Source organism: Sturnira hondurensis, unplaced genomic scaffold (genome assembly GCF_014824575.4).
Source record: "Sturnira hondurensis isolate 20B ecotype Veracruz unplaced genomic scaffold, ASM1482457v3 Scaffold0010812, whole genome shotgun sequence".
NCBI lineage: Eukaryota > Metazoa > Chordata > Mammalia > Chiroptera > Phyllostomidae > Sturnira > Sturnira hondurensis.
In genome coordinates, this window is record NW_028083443.1 from 1,927,842 (window position 1) to 1,944,595 (window position 16,754).

The 16,754-nt window shown below is 34.8% G+C and overlaps 1 protein-coding gene across 3 annotated transcripts in view; it reads right to left on the reverse strand.

The window, feature by feature from the left end:
- Window positions 1-16,754, reverse strand: part of MYCBP2 (MYC binding protein 2) — a 264,592-nt gene that overhangs the window by 131,300 nt on the left and 116,538 nt on the right. For all 3 annotated transcript variants that reach the window (XM_037059374.1, XM_037059371.1, XM_037059373.1), the window contains 9 exons: window positions 16,526-16,698; window positions 15,326-15,451; window positions 15,115-15,242; window positions 10,851-10,942; window positions 8,509-8,643; window positions 6,758-6,841; window positions 5,152-5,248; window positions 2,301-2,493; window positions 1,452-1,726 (listed from right to left, as the gene is read on the reverse strand). In XM_037059374.1, the coding sequence (XP_036915269.1) occupies window positions 1,452-1,726; window positions 2,301-2,493; window positions 5,152-5,248; window positions 6,758-6,841; window positions 8,509-8,643; window positions 10,851-10,942; window positions 15,115-15,242; window positions 15,326-15,451; window positions 16,526-16,698 (1,303 nt within the window). The remainder of the gene's footprint in view (window positions 1-1,451; window positions 1,727-2,300; window positions 2,494-5,151; window positions 5,249-6,757; window positions 6,842-8,508; window positions 8,644-10,850; window positions 10,943-15,114; window positions 15,243-15,325; window positions 15,452-16,525; window positions 16,699-16,754) is intronic.

The following is a 16,754-nucleotide window of genomic DNA, read 5'->3' on the forward strand; positions in this document are numbered from 1 at the left end:
CTAGGAGTTTTAAAATTTTGTCTAATTTTCAAAGAACCAACTTTTGACTTTTATTAATTTTCTCTATTTACTATTTGACTAACTTCTTAACTTTATTATTTCCATCCTCTGTTAGTTTCTTCAGATTTGATTTGCTCTTTTTTTTTCTGGCTTCTTAAGGTAGAAATTTAGATCATTGGTTTTAAACTGTTCTTTGCTAATAGTAGCATTTAAAAGCACACATTTCCTCTCTTAAGCAATGTTTTTACCTACTTTTATGTGGTATATATTTATCTTTCAGTGTGAAATATTTTCTAATTTCCTTTAGATTTCTTCTTTGATTCACTGGTTACTCAGAAGTGTTGTCTATTTTCCAAATATTTGGTACTTTTCTTGATATATTTTGTTATTTCTTTCTAATTTAATTCTATTGTTCTCTGAAAACACTTTAAGACCTTAGTCTTGTGAAACAGACTAAGACACTTCATGGCCTACCAAATGATCTATGATCTATCTTCGTGGATCGTATATGTATACTTGGAAAGAATATGTATATCGTATTTGCCCATTCTGCTTGTTTGTTTATTTATTTTAACCACACACGAGGACATTTTTTTCATTGCTTTTTTTAGAGAGAGGAAGAAAGAGAGGAAGGGAGAGAAGAAAAAATTGATGTAAGAGGGAAATATTGATCGGTTGTCTTCCTTATCACTTGGACCAGGAAATCGAACCTGCAACTTTCTGGTCATGGGAAGATGCTCCAACCAACTGAGTTGCACTGGCCAGGGCTGCACTTTCTGTTTTTTAAATGTTAATTAGACCAAGGGGGTTGACAGTGTTGTTCCAATCTCTTGTATCCCTATTGATCTTTTGTCTAGTTGTTCTATTAATTACTGAAAAAGAAGAATTGAGGTCTCCAACTATCAACATAAATTTGTCTCTCTCTCTTTAATTCTATAAATGTTTTGCCTCAGGTGTTTTGCAACTGTGTTGTGGGGCCTACACATTTACGAGGGTTGTGAAATTACTATTCTTCGTTCCTCATGAAGGAACGAAGAATAAAGGATGTCAGCATGCAGGCTCACTCACAGCTCACAGCTCTCCTCTGACCGTTCTGTAGGTACGGGTGGTGGGGGCTGGGCTTCTAGTGCTCTCCTGCCTTTCACATGCTCACTCACTATTGTTCTTTTTTCTTTCGCACTCACACACTCACTCAGTCACTCATAGGTTCAAAGAACAAACTGGCAGCTGCATATTGTGCTTGCCAATTTTACAACTGAAAAATAATAAAGAAAACAAAACATTTTTTTTGAGCTTTGATGATGAAATCACATACTCCAAACTGATTTCCTGACTTACCTTTTATAAAAGTTAGAGAGTCAATAGTTAGAAAGGCAAAAGTTATTGACTTTCTTGAAGAGAATTAACTAGCAGATCCTATTTTGAAGGAACATTCTAAAAACTTAAACTACCTGATCCAAGCAGTTGAGCAGGTCGCACAGGCAGGCCCACTGCAAGGCCGGCGTGGGGTAGAAGGAGTGGAAGCAGGCGGTGAAGGTGTTGTGGCACTCCTGCAGCACGGCCTCCAGCAGGCTCAAGGGCTGACTCAGGTAGCCCTGGGGGTCGTTGTCCAGCTTCACCATACAGTGATCCACTCCTTCTGATAAGATTTTCCTTAACAAAGTTCTGGTTTTTCCAATACATTCTGCCAGTTTGCTAGTTTCTTCCACAACTGCTTTACCTGTAGCTTTAAGGAAACAAAGTAGATTGGTAATTAAATAGAATAATAAACATGCATGAAATCATTCAGTATAATTCTAGTAATTTCTTATACAGATAAAAATCACAAGTACTCATAACCTAGAAAGGAAATAATTTAGAGACTGTGGTCTAAGATTATTTCTTTTTAAAATCTAAGTAGAAAAACAAAACACAACACTGGTTTCAGCATATAAATCCAAATCAGTTGTCCAAAACATTTCTATTTGACAGAATCTGTTTAAAATAGCACTTCATTATTGAATTTTAGCCTAACACGACTTTTTGTTTTCAGAATGACATGTAAGGTATTTTACTTTTATAATCAATACATACGCATAAAGGCAGCTGGGAATCTATTTTAAAAACCTGACCTGAATTTACTGGAGTGGCATTGGTTAATAAAATTTACGCAGGTTTCAGGCCCGTAACTCTGTAACACATCATCTACTTAATGTGCTATGTGTTCACCAAGGGACCTTAAAACGCTTGGCTGTCCCTACATATACCTTCTCAAGTCTCAAATATTTTCTTCCCAAAGTCATTTAAAAAATGCATCATACCTGACACTGGGTAAATTTCACAGGTATAGACACGCAATAACCTCAGACAACAGGTACCCACAAAGCGCAGCCTCTCCAAATCTAGCAGTGTAGCTGTAAACTGGAATCCTTTCAGTCCTCTAAGTTCTTCAACTCCTAACACTAAGGTGGTCCAGCTCCAGTGAAGAATACTCAGCAGTGACTCAAAACATTCCTAATCCAGAATATGAAGAAATAGAAAACAATCAGTTCAAATGACACTATCTGTTGAATCAAATGGAAAGATGACAATCAACTTCAAAACTTTGTGTTGAAAAGTTTTGGCAGCCCAAATAAGAGATTTTATTAACTCATTCATTAAATTACCACTAGGAACATCTTTGAAGCTTGACAAAATGGTTGTTAGGCAGCTATTAAAAAAACATTCTTCAATAGTTACCTATTTACAAACACATTTTAAATTCCCCTGCTACCAATGCATCTAGCTTATCATATAATTATGAAAAGATATAAAAAACCTTATAAATACATCTTTACTTGAAAAGAAAATCAAACTCTACAATTTCAAGGTAGTCATATGGAAATAAACCACAAGTACTTTAACCACCTGAGTAATTTTTTTAATATAATAAAGCATTTTAGTATCTACATATCAGTGATATCAGAAAATTTATTCTATAGCTACATATAATTTTTTAAATATAAACCAAGCCAAATATCGGTAAGTTAGTGGAATATAAAAAGTGACTATAAAATACTAAAAAATTCTTATGTGGATTTTTTTTAATTCTAAAATATGGGTTTATGAAGGTCTACGCATCACTGTAGTTCTATGGTCTGCAGTTTTATCATGTTTGCACGATGATGGATACTGCCATAGATGACTCTTAAAGCAAAGAACTTACTCCCTTATCCCCACCAAATTCTAGTCCTCTGGTGTAATAATACCAAAAATAAAGAGTTTATAACTTAACTCTTAAAATAAATGATTGAATAAGTTTCCTATATAAAGATTACAATTACCTAATGACCATAAAACCACTAAGATAGACATAAATATTAAAAAATTACTAGGTACAGAAAAAAGAGATCACTAAAGAAACTCCAATATAATCATGTATTTATTTGGATCAAATCTGATCTCTTTTTTTTTTTCCTAAAATTTTACCTATTTATTTTTAGAGAGGGGAAAGGAGGGTGAAAGAGAGGGAGAGAAATGTCAATGTGTACTTGCCTCTCATGTACCCCCTATTGGAGACCTGGCCCCCAACCCAGGCATGTGCCCTGACTGGGAATTGAACCAGTGACCCTTTGGTTTGCAGGCTGGCACTCAATCCATTGAGCCAAACCAGCCAGGGCACAAACCTGATCCTGATAATAAAAGGATCCAAGTTATCAAGGAGCCAAAAGCCTTGTAGTCTCTTATCCAAAGCACATTATCTGTAAACTGCCATAGCTCTTTTAGAAGGCCAATTGGCATATTATATCAAAATTGAAATGAGCACACTTCCAGTAGAAATATTGGTATAAGTATTTAAATAATCAAAGACACATATGTATAAATGTGACAACAAAAATGAGAAACAAACAATCTTTTGATAGGAATAGAGCTGAATAAGGTAAAATACAGTGGGTCCTCAAATAATGTCATTTCATTCAAACATCATTTTGTTTTAATGTGATAAGATGTGTAGGAGCTTAACTCTTGTTTATATCAATTATCCTATGGTAAAATTGGTTTCATTATACATCACTTAGCTTAAGGCACACAACCTATCAGCAACATTAAGTGAGGACTTACTGTCCTACCATTCTAAGGAATATTATGCAAACTTTAGAAAAGATTGAAATAGAACCAAATGTACTAATATGGAATATTTCCATAGTGCATACTATAAAATTTTGGAAGACACAAAACTTGAAGCATGATCAAACACAAATAAGAAAGTAAATAGCACACTGCACATGTAGATTGATAAATATGTGTGTATATAAAAATAGCTGAAATATACATCAAAATGTAAATAGTAGTTACATATAGTAATAACAGTGTGATGGGGAAAAAACTTGAATATACCTTTAGTTTTTGTTTTATCTCTATTCTATCTTACTCCCACTCAGGGATATTTATCAATTTTGCGTTTTAAAAAACTAATTAAAAAACACATTTCCCTTTGCCTGTTACTAATAGGACAGATTATCAGCTACATTAATAAATCACATTCATATACTACCTTACAATTTAAAAATAATTTTTGTATCCCTTATGTCATTAAAAACTCCTAATGAAACTATGATGTAGTATATGTAGATAAGTTGCATAAGCATCCTCAACAAGTGAAAAAGCAAGACTTCCTAAGCAACATACTATGATATTTTAATGACATCATGTTGACTTTTCATTCTACAGAGGAAGCCTCAACAGACCATGTTGCATCTTTAAATGTAGAACGATGATGTCAAGTAGTTCAATAAAATCCCCAGTTAGACATGAGACACTTCTGTTTAGTTCCTAAAGCATTACAATAACATTTTGATGTTACTTTTAAGGGTGGAGCCAATACCACCCTTAAGTTTTCCTTCACTTTCTAACTGCTTCAGCATATATGTCCAAACATGACTTATTAGAAAATTCACCAGTTATTTCAGAAATAGCATACTAAATAGGCTTACTAAAATCAGTCACAATTTCTATTTTTCCCATTACTTAAAGGTCATCCTCTTTGGCGTGGAATGTCAATGCTAATACAAAAACAAATCTGAGTTGATAAAGCTATGCTGAAATAGAGTGTTAGAGGAGTAGGTAAATGCTAAACATCAAAAGGAAACTGAGCACTGGATAAAAATACTGAAATTTAAAAAAATGGCTTACCACTGAGACGGTTCTTGCAAAAGACCTCTTTAAAATGTGCACAGGTTCACTAGTTTGCTGTTTGCCTTTTGAAGCACTGCCATCACTGGTGGGAAGTCTGAAGGTAGCAGACACACATAAATTTATGCTGGAAAGGCCAGTGACATTTTCCTCTCAAAATACATATTTTTGCAATAGAGAAATAATTAAACTATACATTTAAATATTTTTGTTAGGTAAAATGCCAATATAGGGCTTTTCAGAAATATTTTCCAATCCTAAGCAAAATTTTTAGCACGTGAGCATTTCATCATTTAAATCCCACCTTTGTAAGACTGGATAGTAGAGAATCTCTTACCAGACAACATACATAACTTATGTTCTGTACTAATGCTACTATTAAATTCTGTTACTTAAAAGGTATTCAACAAGTGCAACCAAGAGTAGTCCAAACACCTCGTTATGTTCATAATTCTACGTACTATAAATATTAACTAAAATAAAAAGCATGAACACAAACAAAACTCTCTTCCTGAGAAAAGTGAGGTTTATTCATATCATCCAGATCCTCAGTGAATACCAGAAAGGAAGATATGAGACAGAGAATTACTGTTCTGTAAATATTTCTTTTAATTTTTACTACTTGAAAAATGACATTTTTAGTGACATTTTTCTATTTGTTTGCATACTTTATTCTAAAAATTATTGCAGTTATCTGCTAGAAGCAGACAGGCATAAGCATGTGCTTTCATATGTCCCCATTATCAAAAATTAAAATTCAAAGTAACAGTAAAATATAATCAACATTATACATAAGCAAGTTATTATTTGATATTTGAGGTAAGGGTGAAATTTTCAGCAGTAAGAATTTTTCCATTCATCTTTCACGAGACAACCAACGAGAACACATACGACTGCAGCAAACTGGCCGGGCCTGCACCAGAGTCCCCACCTCCCTCTCTGATGTCACTTCTCAATCACCTCAATTTCATTTCCCCGAGACAACCTTTATTAGTTTTTAACACTTTGATACTGGTAAGATCACGACAAATTATAAATGCAGGGTGGGGCAAAAGTAGGATTATAGTTGTTCATGTGAAAAAATACAATAATTAATAATTAATATTATTATTAATAAATAATAATAAAACAATAAATTTCACATACAATTGTAAACCTACTTTGCCCCACCCTGTTTAAGTCATTAAAATATTGTTATTGGCATAACACAGACAAGCTGTGTCCGAAGTAAAGTTTTAAAAGCCTGATGTAGAAAAAGTTTAAAAATATACAAAATACTAATTTTTAAAAAGATTTTCTTTATTTATCTTTAGAGGGGAAGGGAAGGACAGAGGGAGAGAACTATCAATGTATGGTTGCCTCTTGTGGGTCCCCTATTGGGAACTGGCCTGCAACCCAGGTATGTGCCCTGACTGGGAATCTAATCATGATCCTTTGGTTCGTAGGCCCGCACTGAGCTACACCAGCCAGGGCATAATATTAATTTTTTTGGTTAAATTTATTATAATTTTCTGAATGCTTCAAATAATTTCTCCCTGTTAATAGTGATCTTGTTCATTATAGCAAAATAATAAACCTTTTAAATAACTACAAATATGCTAAATACCTGTATAATAATTGAGGTATCTGACCAGCGTTAACATCTGTACCATTATTTGATTTCTTTGAACTTTTAAACTGGAAAACAACCCTAAGAAAAGAATAAAATAACAATGATACCAAAACCAACATTGTTCATGATTCACTGAAGTAAAGAAGTAATTTAACAGTCATGTTTTCAAATCTTATATTAATGACTTGAGATGCATTCTTTAAGGAAAATAAATAGAAGTAAAAAGGTATGGTTCTGATGTTAATTCTAGATCTGAATGGCTTAATCCAGCAATTTTCAACCTTTTTCATCTCATGGCACACAAACTAATTACTAAAATTCTATGGCACACCAAAACACACATTCTATTTATTGTTGATCTGACAAAAATGTAGGTAGAATTTTGATTCATTCACAGCAGACACTTATTGTTATGTTGGCTGTTGTCATTTTTTAATTTAACAATCTAAGGGAAAAGAGGTCAGTGCCCCCGACTAAACAGTCAGGTATTGCATGTTTTAAAAATCCTTGCGACACACTGATTGAAAATCACTGGCTTAATCAATAAAAGGAAGGAGTTGAACCTGATCAGGAACTACTAGGTGAGAAGCTGTCTTGTCCCCTCCCTTAGCCCTTCTGGCTCAACATTTACCAACCCAATAAGCTTTAACAAAATATTTGAATTTACAACTAATTTTAAAGCTGCTTAAATAAATACTCTGTAAGCTGTAGCTCCCAAGTGCTGTGACATTCCCAGGTTCAATTGTACATGGGAACCACATAGGCCAGGACTGAGGCAGTCTCCCCACTTCCAGCACGCACTCTCACAAGTTAAGAAGTACACATACGGTAGGAGACTTAATTGTCCTACAGCATTCTACTTGAATATTCGGCAACATGGAATTCACCTCGTAAATCTGTCTGTTGTTTTTTTGGTCAGCTCTGTTATGAGCTGAACAAAATTATTTGAAATATATTATTATATAACTTTAATATAACATTTGTTTAACTAGTTATAACTATTATATAACTTCTCAAATAGTTTATCCTCAGTAGTGATAAAAATAAATTGAATTTCCTTTATAATGGTGGTCCTTCAAACACACAAATCAGAGTACAGAGCATGAGGAAATCTGGTTTTAGAGTCAAGAGACTCCAGGACCAGATTTGGGTCTGCCACACAGTAATAAAAGGTGAAAGCAAACAATTTCACCCTTTGTGTCTCTGCCCCAAGTGTAAAATGGGCTGATAACTGCTTCACAAAGTTGTTGAGGGCATCAAATAATATATACGAAACTGTTTCTGAAACTGAAAAGCACTTTATACATGAAATTTTAACAGTAAAACTCCCCCATTTTACTAACACTGCACTATTTCATATTGCTGAAGCTTTGCAATGCAGACTGTTCTCACAAGCACTGTCAAATTTTATAGCACGTATGTATTTCTCACTTTATGGTTTCCAAACCCCTATCATTGCCACTTTCCTCTATATAATCTCTAACTTAGGAAGAAGCTTTTAAACAATGTAACACCCAGAAATACATAGAAATGCCACCTGACAAGGGCAAAGAAGTGCAGTCCCATTATCTCCCTTTTCTGTCTACACTTCAAGTTGGCATGAGGTAATGTGAATTTAATTTCAGTAGTCATATTATGCTCTAGCCTTATTAAGACTTTTGTATTACTAAAAAAACCTCCTGAGATTTCGAAGCAGCATTCAACTACCAAAAAGGAGAGTTGATTAGCAAAAACATCTTGCTTACCCATCATCTGTAGTGATGGACGCTTGCCCGTGGGACCCACAGTCACTGCTGGGCCCGGACACTCGAGCCCAGGCTACGTACCACCAGCCAGCTTGCAGGAGGACCGGCTCATCAAACATCATGGCGTATTTTTCTCTGAGAGAAACATCAGTGCGTTAAAGACAATGCCTCTGCATTTCCATCACACATATTTATTTTTTAAATCCTTTATTTAAAAAAACATGAAATCCATTGTATTATAAGATTCTCGTCAAACAACTCTAACACACCTTTATTCAAAAATGCCCAGACAAGAACAGAAATAATACTTACTTGTGTCATGGGGGTGGCATTACACTTCTTCCCCCTCCACCTTGAATTTTAAAACCTGCTTAAATGTTATAATACTTTCATATTAAAATAAGACCAAAATTTTAAAGCTGTTAAAAAGTATTTCAGCTTTGTTAGAAAAGGAAATTTTAAAATTTGAGTTTTGAAGTTAATTTATCCAACTAAAGTGTTCGAGAGGCAGCATGTTAAGAAACCGCCTCAGGTCTAAAGAACTTGAGACACGTGGTCATAAACTAAAGGGGGGAATGGTGGAAGAGGGGTGCAGGGAGAGGGGAATGAAGGGGGGGGAATAGAACAACTGTAATGGCATAATCAATAAAATATATTAAAAAAAAAAAAAAAGAAACCGCCTCTGGAATGAGACTGCCGGAGTTCAAAGCCCAATGTCGAGCCTTGCTGGCTATGTTACCATGGGCAATTAGTTGCAAATTACTCTATCTTCTCTTAACTCAGTTCCTTCGCCAGAAAGTAGGAATGAAAATAATATCTAGCTCCTAAGTTTCTTCCGAGGGTTGAGAATTCAGGTCAAGTGTTTGAAACTGTGTCTGTCACACGGTAGCTACACAAAAAATGTTTACTGAGTTAGGAAGAAAGAACGGGCTAAGTAATAAGGCATCTGATAGAGATGTGTGCGCTCCAAAGCTGAAGCGGACAGGAAGGAAGGAGCACGTGCGGCCTGTAGCGGAAGTGGACGGGGAGAAGGTCGTGCACAGCTCTGCAGAGGCACGGCAGTATGATACAGGGTCCAAACACGGCAAGGTGTCAGGGAGATTATAGCATTAAGATAAATACAGAATAGTAGTGGACAGAAAGTTATAAAAGATGCTGTGAAAAATTATGGAAGTCCTATAACTAGCCTTAGGATTCTGGGATTTGTATCCTAATACAAACATGAAGAAATAAATAATAATAAAGAAATGAAGAAAATCTAAATGACTGTCTATACAAAATCATACATTATATTTTTTTGACCCATAATCATATGCACAAAAATAAATGCTAAATGACAATGGCATCCTAAGGCTTTGTTAAAAAATTAATCAATCAATAGCATAATCAATAAATATATATTTTAAATTAATTAATTAACTTTCCTGAAATTTCTCTAATCTTTGTTTTTATATAACATTAAGAGTTACTCAAAATGTATCTCCTATTATTGGTTTATGCAAACAAAGAAATAGCCAGAATTTTCTTTAGATTTACTATTTTGTTTTCAAAAGTATTCATCTGTTAAAGGCAAATTCATTGACTTACTACCATTTTCAGAAAATACAGATTTTCACTAACAAAAAGCGTATGCACACAAGGTTTTCTTAACATAGTTCTCACAGGGAAGTACAGTGTGATACTATTATATTAAGTTCAATGTATTTATTTTTCTCAGCATAATATTCCAATACCAATCACCAGCCTGTCATAATACAGTGTTGAGATAATTCTAGGATTACCAAGAGGACTGGTAAAATCTAAGTTTCTCACTTCCTGAGTCCTCATGAATAAAAACCCGACTCTGGGAATTCCCTAAGAGGTTTCACTACAGCTGGGTGTCTTCTCCACGTGTGTTATGATCCCGTAGATACTGCACGCATGACGTTAGAGTGTACAGTTGACCTGACCTGAATTATGTCCCACTGGGACTATTTGACACTATATACATAAAGTTAGGTAGTAAATAATTGTAGCATATCAACAGAACACTAGCATACTAGGTGTTTTCTAAGTGACACATAAAAATAAAAATGTGCAAAATATATTAATACAGTATTTCCATCTCATCTTCAATATAGAAATAACCAATTTATCTTGTGAAATACAAATATAAAGGATTCTACTAGTTTTAATGAAGCATTGCTAAAAACCACCCATTACCTACTGATGTATCATTTAATTTAAAGTGTCTGATCACAGCAGATTTTTAAAACTCCCTTTTTAATTATTTATTCATTTATCATTAAACTTTCACATTAATTATTTGTAAGAATTACACTGAATAACAAAGAACTCGTTACCTAGCAGCACAGTCATAAGCCAACACATCAGTCTCTGCAAGAAGGTCTCCATCAGTTTCATGGTCTCCTCCATCAGGTCCCAACTCGAACAGCTGGGGAAAGGAGAAAAACATATGATGCCCAATCTCTCAGTCAGGTAAATATGCCGAATAATATGTTTATAATTGTGCATGTGTCCAATATATGCTGGACACTACAAAATGTGCTTTTTATTTAAAAATGTCATTAAATAAAATACACCTATATTTAAATCAAGAAACACATGCAGTGTCTTATGGTTTATATTAATCTTAGTTTTACAGTCATATAAAACTTTATCTATTTATTTATATTAAATGATCCAAACAGTTCTGTACCAAATACAAACATCTGAAGGAGAGACAGTTATAGATCTGAAGGAGAAAATGAAACCAAAGTATTTATCTAAGTGAGGCTGAATCTTTTTCTTTTTAATTTTAATTGTTGTAAATTCAAGTAGTTTTCTGCCTTTTACTCCCATCCCAGCCCACCCTCCCAGCCCTCCCCACCTCCCTCCTGCTTCCACCCGCCCTAGTTTTTGTCCATGTGTCCTTTATACTTGTTCCTGTAAACCCTTCCCCTTTTCCCCTGAAATTTTCTCCTCTCTCCCCTCTGGTCACTCTCTGAAATAGAGAACAGGCTCTAAGTGAGGCTGAATCTTGCTCCAACATTTACTAGCTGTGAGATCCCAGGGCCCAGTTTCCTGATCCATAAAACAGAGGTGGATACTAACACTCCCTACTTCAATAAGAATTATAAGAATTAAACAGAATATCAGATGAGAGCAGGTGTGTTCAGGGGGGTATGATAGTTGTGGAACACTTAAAAAATACCCAGCAGAAAAGGCCAGGAAATGTTAGCAATGGAAAGAGAGAGGAATAACATAAGAGAAGGATCCTTAAAAAAATAGGTAAAAGGAGAGATGAAAAGTGTGAGAAAAAATAGTTATATAAAAAAGAAAGGACCATAAAGTCTGAGTAAAAGAAAAAATATCAAAAAAGTTATAAAATTAAGTGAAAATAAAAGAATTATAAGGAAGAGTTTTTTCTTTTAATAGACTATTACACATTTAAAAAGTCCCCTATTTCTCTGAAGAATTATATCAGGCAAACTGTAAGAAAGGTATGAGATAAAACATTCAGAAGGAAGAGAAGGGGGCATTAAAATTTACTGGACAATTATTTTGCTACATGTCTTGATTTCTCAGTTATATTCTAATAATCTGAAATGTACCTCCAGTTCAGATCTTATTCTCTACGGTCATTGGCTTCTCCCAGCAGCTCTCTCACTAAATCTAAAGCGACTCATCTGTTTCTCCTACTGCCTTCTCTGTTCTAATTACTGTCACTATCATTCACCTAGTTGCTTGGAGAAAAGACCTGGAATACTCCTCTTTTCCATGTATCTCTCTACCCTCACAGCATCTATTCTAGTCCTGGTACCAAACCTTGTCAAGTCACTCAAATCCACTGTTACTAGCTAGAATGGTTCAATAACAAGTAATTAGTCTTGTTATCTCCATTCTTTCCTTGCTCTAACCCATACACCACAAAGTTAAGGGTTCTACTTTTAATATTTTAAAATAAATTCTGATCAGAATACTTTCTTAAACTTATTCATTCAGTGGTTACTCATTTCCCTCCTTGCAGCATGGTATAAAACTCCTTAATGATTTGCCCTTAACCTGGCTCCCATGCATATTTTCAACAAATATTTTTGAACACATACAGTTCCAGGTACTGAGCACACAGGGGTGAAATATGCAAACAAAAATAGGGCTATTGCAACTAAATTTGTGGTAAGGGATTTACAGTTTTAAATAGGCTCACCAGAAAGTCAAGACCTGAAGGCGATGAGAAAGTGAAATATGCAGACATGAAAGGGAAGGGTTGCAGTCAGAGGGAGTAGCAAGTGCAAAGGTCCTGAGGTTTGGCTATGCCTGGCATGTTTGAGAAACAGGAATAAGCAAACACGACTGGATTAGAGTGAAGAAACTTGTGCAACTTAAGATGAGAGCAGAGATGGCAACCGGTTCTCATGGTATTTTGTGTAAGCTCTTGTAAGGCCTTTGGTTTGAATTCTACTATAGGAAGATACTACAGGGATCTGAACAGAGAAGTGGCATACTCTCCTATAATTTTAAGGAAAATCACTGCAGTATTAAGAATATAATGAAGGGATCAAGGACAGAAGCAGGATACAAGCTGAAAGGCTACTAAAACAATCAAAGTAAAAATGGCTTTGGTTTGGACCAATGTGGTATGAGGAGCAGTTTAGAGATGGTTGGATCCCAGATTTGTTTTCAAAGTGCATGCAACAATATTTGCTGCTAAAGTGGATGTGGGGTATAAAAGAAAGGGAGAAGTCAAGAATAACACCAAGATTCTTGACCTCAGAACCTGGAGGAATAAAGTGAACTCGGAGTCCGTTAACCGGGATGGGGAAGAACAGGGGAACAGCAGGTTTAAAGAGATCATCAGAAGCTTAGTTTTGAGTGTGTCATATCTGAAATGCCTACTAGCTATTCAAGTGCAGATTCAGAGTGGGCAGTTGTTTATGTAAGAACATTGGAAGTCTATAGGTTTGAGAGTGACCAGAGGGAAAAAAATACTTAAAAGTCCTAAGGTTAGATAACTGGGGAGGAGCTTACTTTAAAAAATATTCAAGACTGGGTTCTGGAACTCCAACATTTAGAGGTCAGAAGATATTGAACAACCCAGCAGGAGACTAAAAAGAGGAGTCAGAGAGAAGGGGTAAAATGAATTGTGTGTCTTGGAAGTCAAGTGAAGAAATTATTTCAAGAAAGAGCCTGATGGGATTAAATTCTGTTGAATGGTTAAGAAAGATGAGGATTGAGAGTTGACCACTGGTTTTAGCAATAAAAGTGTCACTGGTGTCCTTGACATGAGCAGTGTCAGTGGAATGGTTGGGAGAAAAACTTAATTACACTAGGTTCAAGGAGCAATAGGAAGAAAGTGAATAGAGGGAGAAAATATAAAAAGTTTAAAATACACACAGACATCAGCTAGGTGGCTAGTCTAAGACAATTAGCTTTGCCTAGCATAGTGAGGAAAGAGTCCTTTTAGGGGAAGAATAAAAAAAGAAAAGAGGACCCTTCAAGAAAGACAGCAACGTTTCTGCCTTATGTAATAAATACCTGAAGGACAGTGCTACTCAAAAAGGGATCACTGGAAGACAGCCAGGTCCCAGTGGAAGAGCACGGCTCAGTTCTGACAGCTGGCATGCCTTTAAAACGTGTGCACAGAAATGGGTCAACAAAGACAGAAATAGGTCAAAGAAGATAGAGCTAGAGATAATAAATCTGAGCATCATGCTACATTGATAGCTACTGAAACTTTGAGCTTAGAAGACGAAGCCTAGGAAAAAATATAGAGTGAAGAGAGAGGCCTAGAGCTTGTCCTAGAAGCTCTTAAACAGCACTTAATTGAGAATTTTTTATGAAGACTGTTATTAAAATTAAGGCACAAAGTATAGTTTTCTTTTATCCTTTTGTGAGATGAATCAGTAAGGTCAATTTACGACTCTGGATTATTTTTAGTTTGTCCACCAGGGGGAACCCATCCCCTATACTGTATCTGTATCTCTCACTTCATCCCTGGTCCCCACTCCTGGAGTGATTAGGATCTGTTTACACAGTATTTGGCATTAAAAATGCTAAAATCTTTCCAAACTACATCAAAATGTCTATGCATCAAAACAGTTTAGCCTATCATTTTTAGGCTACAAGACAGTAAGCAGAGCCCTGGCCAGGTAGCTCTGGGTTCAATCTCCAGTCAGGGCACACTCAAGAAGCAAACAATGAGTGAATGCATAAATAAGTAGAACAACAAATTGATGTCTGTCTGTCTCTTTCTCTCTCTCCCCCCACCCTTCCTCTTTATATCTAAAATCAATTTTTTAAAAAAATTTTAAAGGAAGTAAGCTCGTAAGGTACTGCTGTTCCTAGATCACTCATTAGTTTAACACAAAGGTCTGAGCTTGACTGTTAAAGTCTTTCTCAGTCTAAAATTATTGAAAAATCCTCTTCCATTCATTTCCTCCCTTCTTACTTAACTTTTAAATGTTTTATGAATTAATGACTTAGTAGTATTACTGCATTAGATTTTAGCAAGTTTCCACAAGTTTCCACAAGTCTTTTTGAAAAGAAAGTAATATAAAAAGTAATAAACCAAGTCAAAACCAACATCTTCAACAAAAAGGGCGACACTTTCAATGAAATGCTTACCTTAATTTTCGCAGTATATTCTCCTCTACCACCAAACAGACCAAGACCACCAAGTAAAATATCAGTGTCAGCACTGAACCGTATAGCTTCTACTGAGTGAGCAGAGTAACCCCAGCCTCCTCCATGACCTAAACAAAAGATAATTTATGTTTCAAAATAGTCATATATATTCAGTTAGAAGATAATATTTCCTGAATGTAAATATACATACTTTCAAACCTGTTCACTACACTATAATCTTCTTTGGAATAAACCTTCATTACTGCTTGAGTCTCCTCCTCTGTACTTGCAACACCCATTTTTAAATCCTGCATAGTTGCCAAGGTATCAAGACAACCTAAAAACAAACAAGCAAGAATTCAGTTCTTTGAAATTACAATTTCCCATAATTTTGATGAGATGGGATGGATGCTTTAGGGGATAAATTAAAATAATAAACTATAAGTGTACTCCACAAATGTATTTTAAGCCTTAAACAACGTTTCATGGACAAATACAACCAATAAACACACTCCTCTGTTGCGTAGTTATCATATTTAAATGTGCACTGTATGAGAATGTATTGCACAAAACGGTATCTCTGAAAGATAAAACTGCTTAATACTTGAGTCCTTGTAAGCTTCTTCCTTTCCTGAAGCTCCGAAGATTAACTCTTAAAGTACTACCTGAGGAAGACACAGTCTGAGATAACCTTAACCGACACTAATTCTGGATATTCACAATGTTTGCTTGGTTAAAATTCGTGTAAAAAGTACCAAGAAATTAATTATACTTAAGAATATAATTCACACAAAAAAAGAATATAATTCACAATTGAAAATTATACATAAACATAACTGAATCTTTTTAAGCACAATTTTTAAAAACAATGGAATAAGTAGTTCTGTGTAATAATATAAGATTTCCAGCAACAAAAAAATATCCATGTTTTTGTGTGCATAAAAAGAGAGAAAGAAAGTGCCTTATTTCAAATTAATTCAACAGAATGAAAGAAGGAAAGTTGATGTGCTGTGGAAAATTGTGTCGTGTAAAGAGAAACAGTATCTATAAAATGCACACAGTATTTTATAGAATGTATTTTAAAATAATGTATATAAATTAATTATTATAATTATGCATTTGAATAATCAATTTATTTATTCAGGTCAAGCAAAAAATATTTTTAAAAGTTTACCTATAAGAAAATTATACACATTTGGGTGTATATGAATCTTTCATGGTGCCGGTGTAAGTCTGATGTATTATTTTCTGTAGGATAAATCTTTTAACAAGATTTAACCTATTTTGTGTCTAGCATATCATTTAACAAACATGAAAAAATAATATACAAATTTAAATTCCCTTTAAAAATACTCAGCACACATTAATAAATGTTAGCTAAAATTGTCTGATCATCAAATAGCAACTCTACCTAGAATGTGCAAAGCTGCATGAGAGCGGGTGGTGAGAGCCCTTGATCCTGTTGGTAATGCAAGTTCAGGGCTTAGAATGCTGCATCTGGACTGCATGTCTGTTGCAGAAGGAAGTCTGGCATCAGCAACCACCGCATTGTAACACCATAGTTCTCTAGTATTTGGTCGAAACCTTTCGAGAAAGAATAATTACAGCACCTTAAACATACAGATTCATTTTAAAAATTT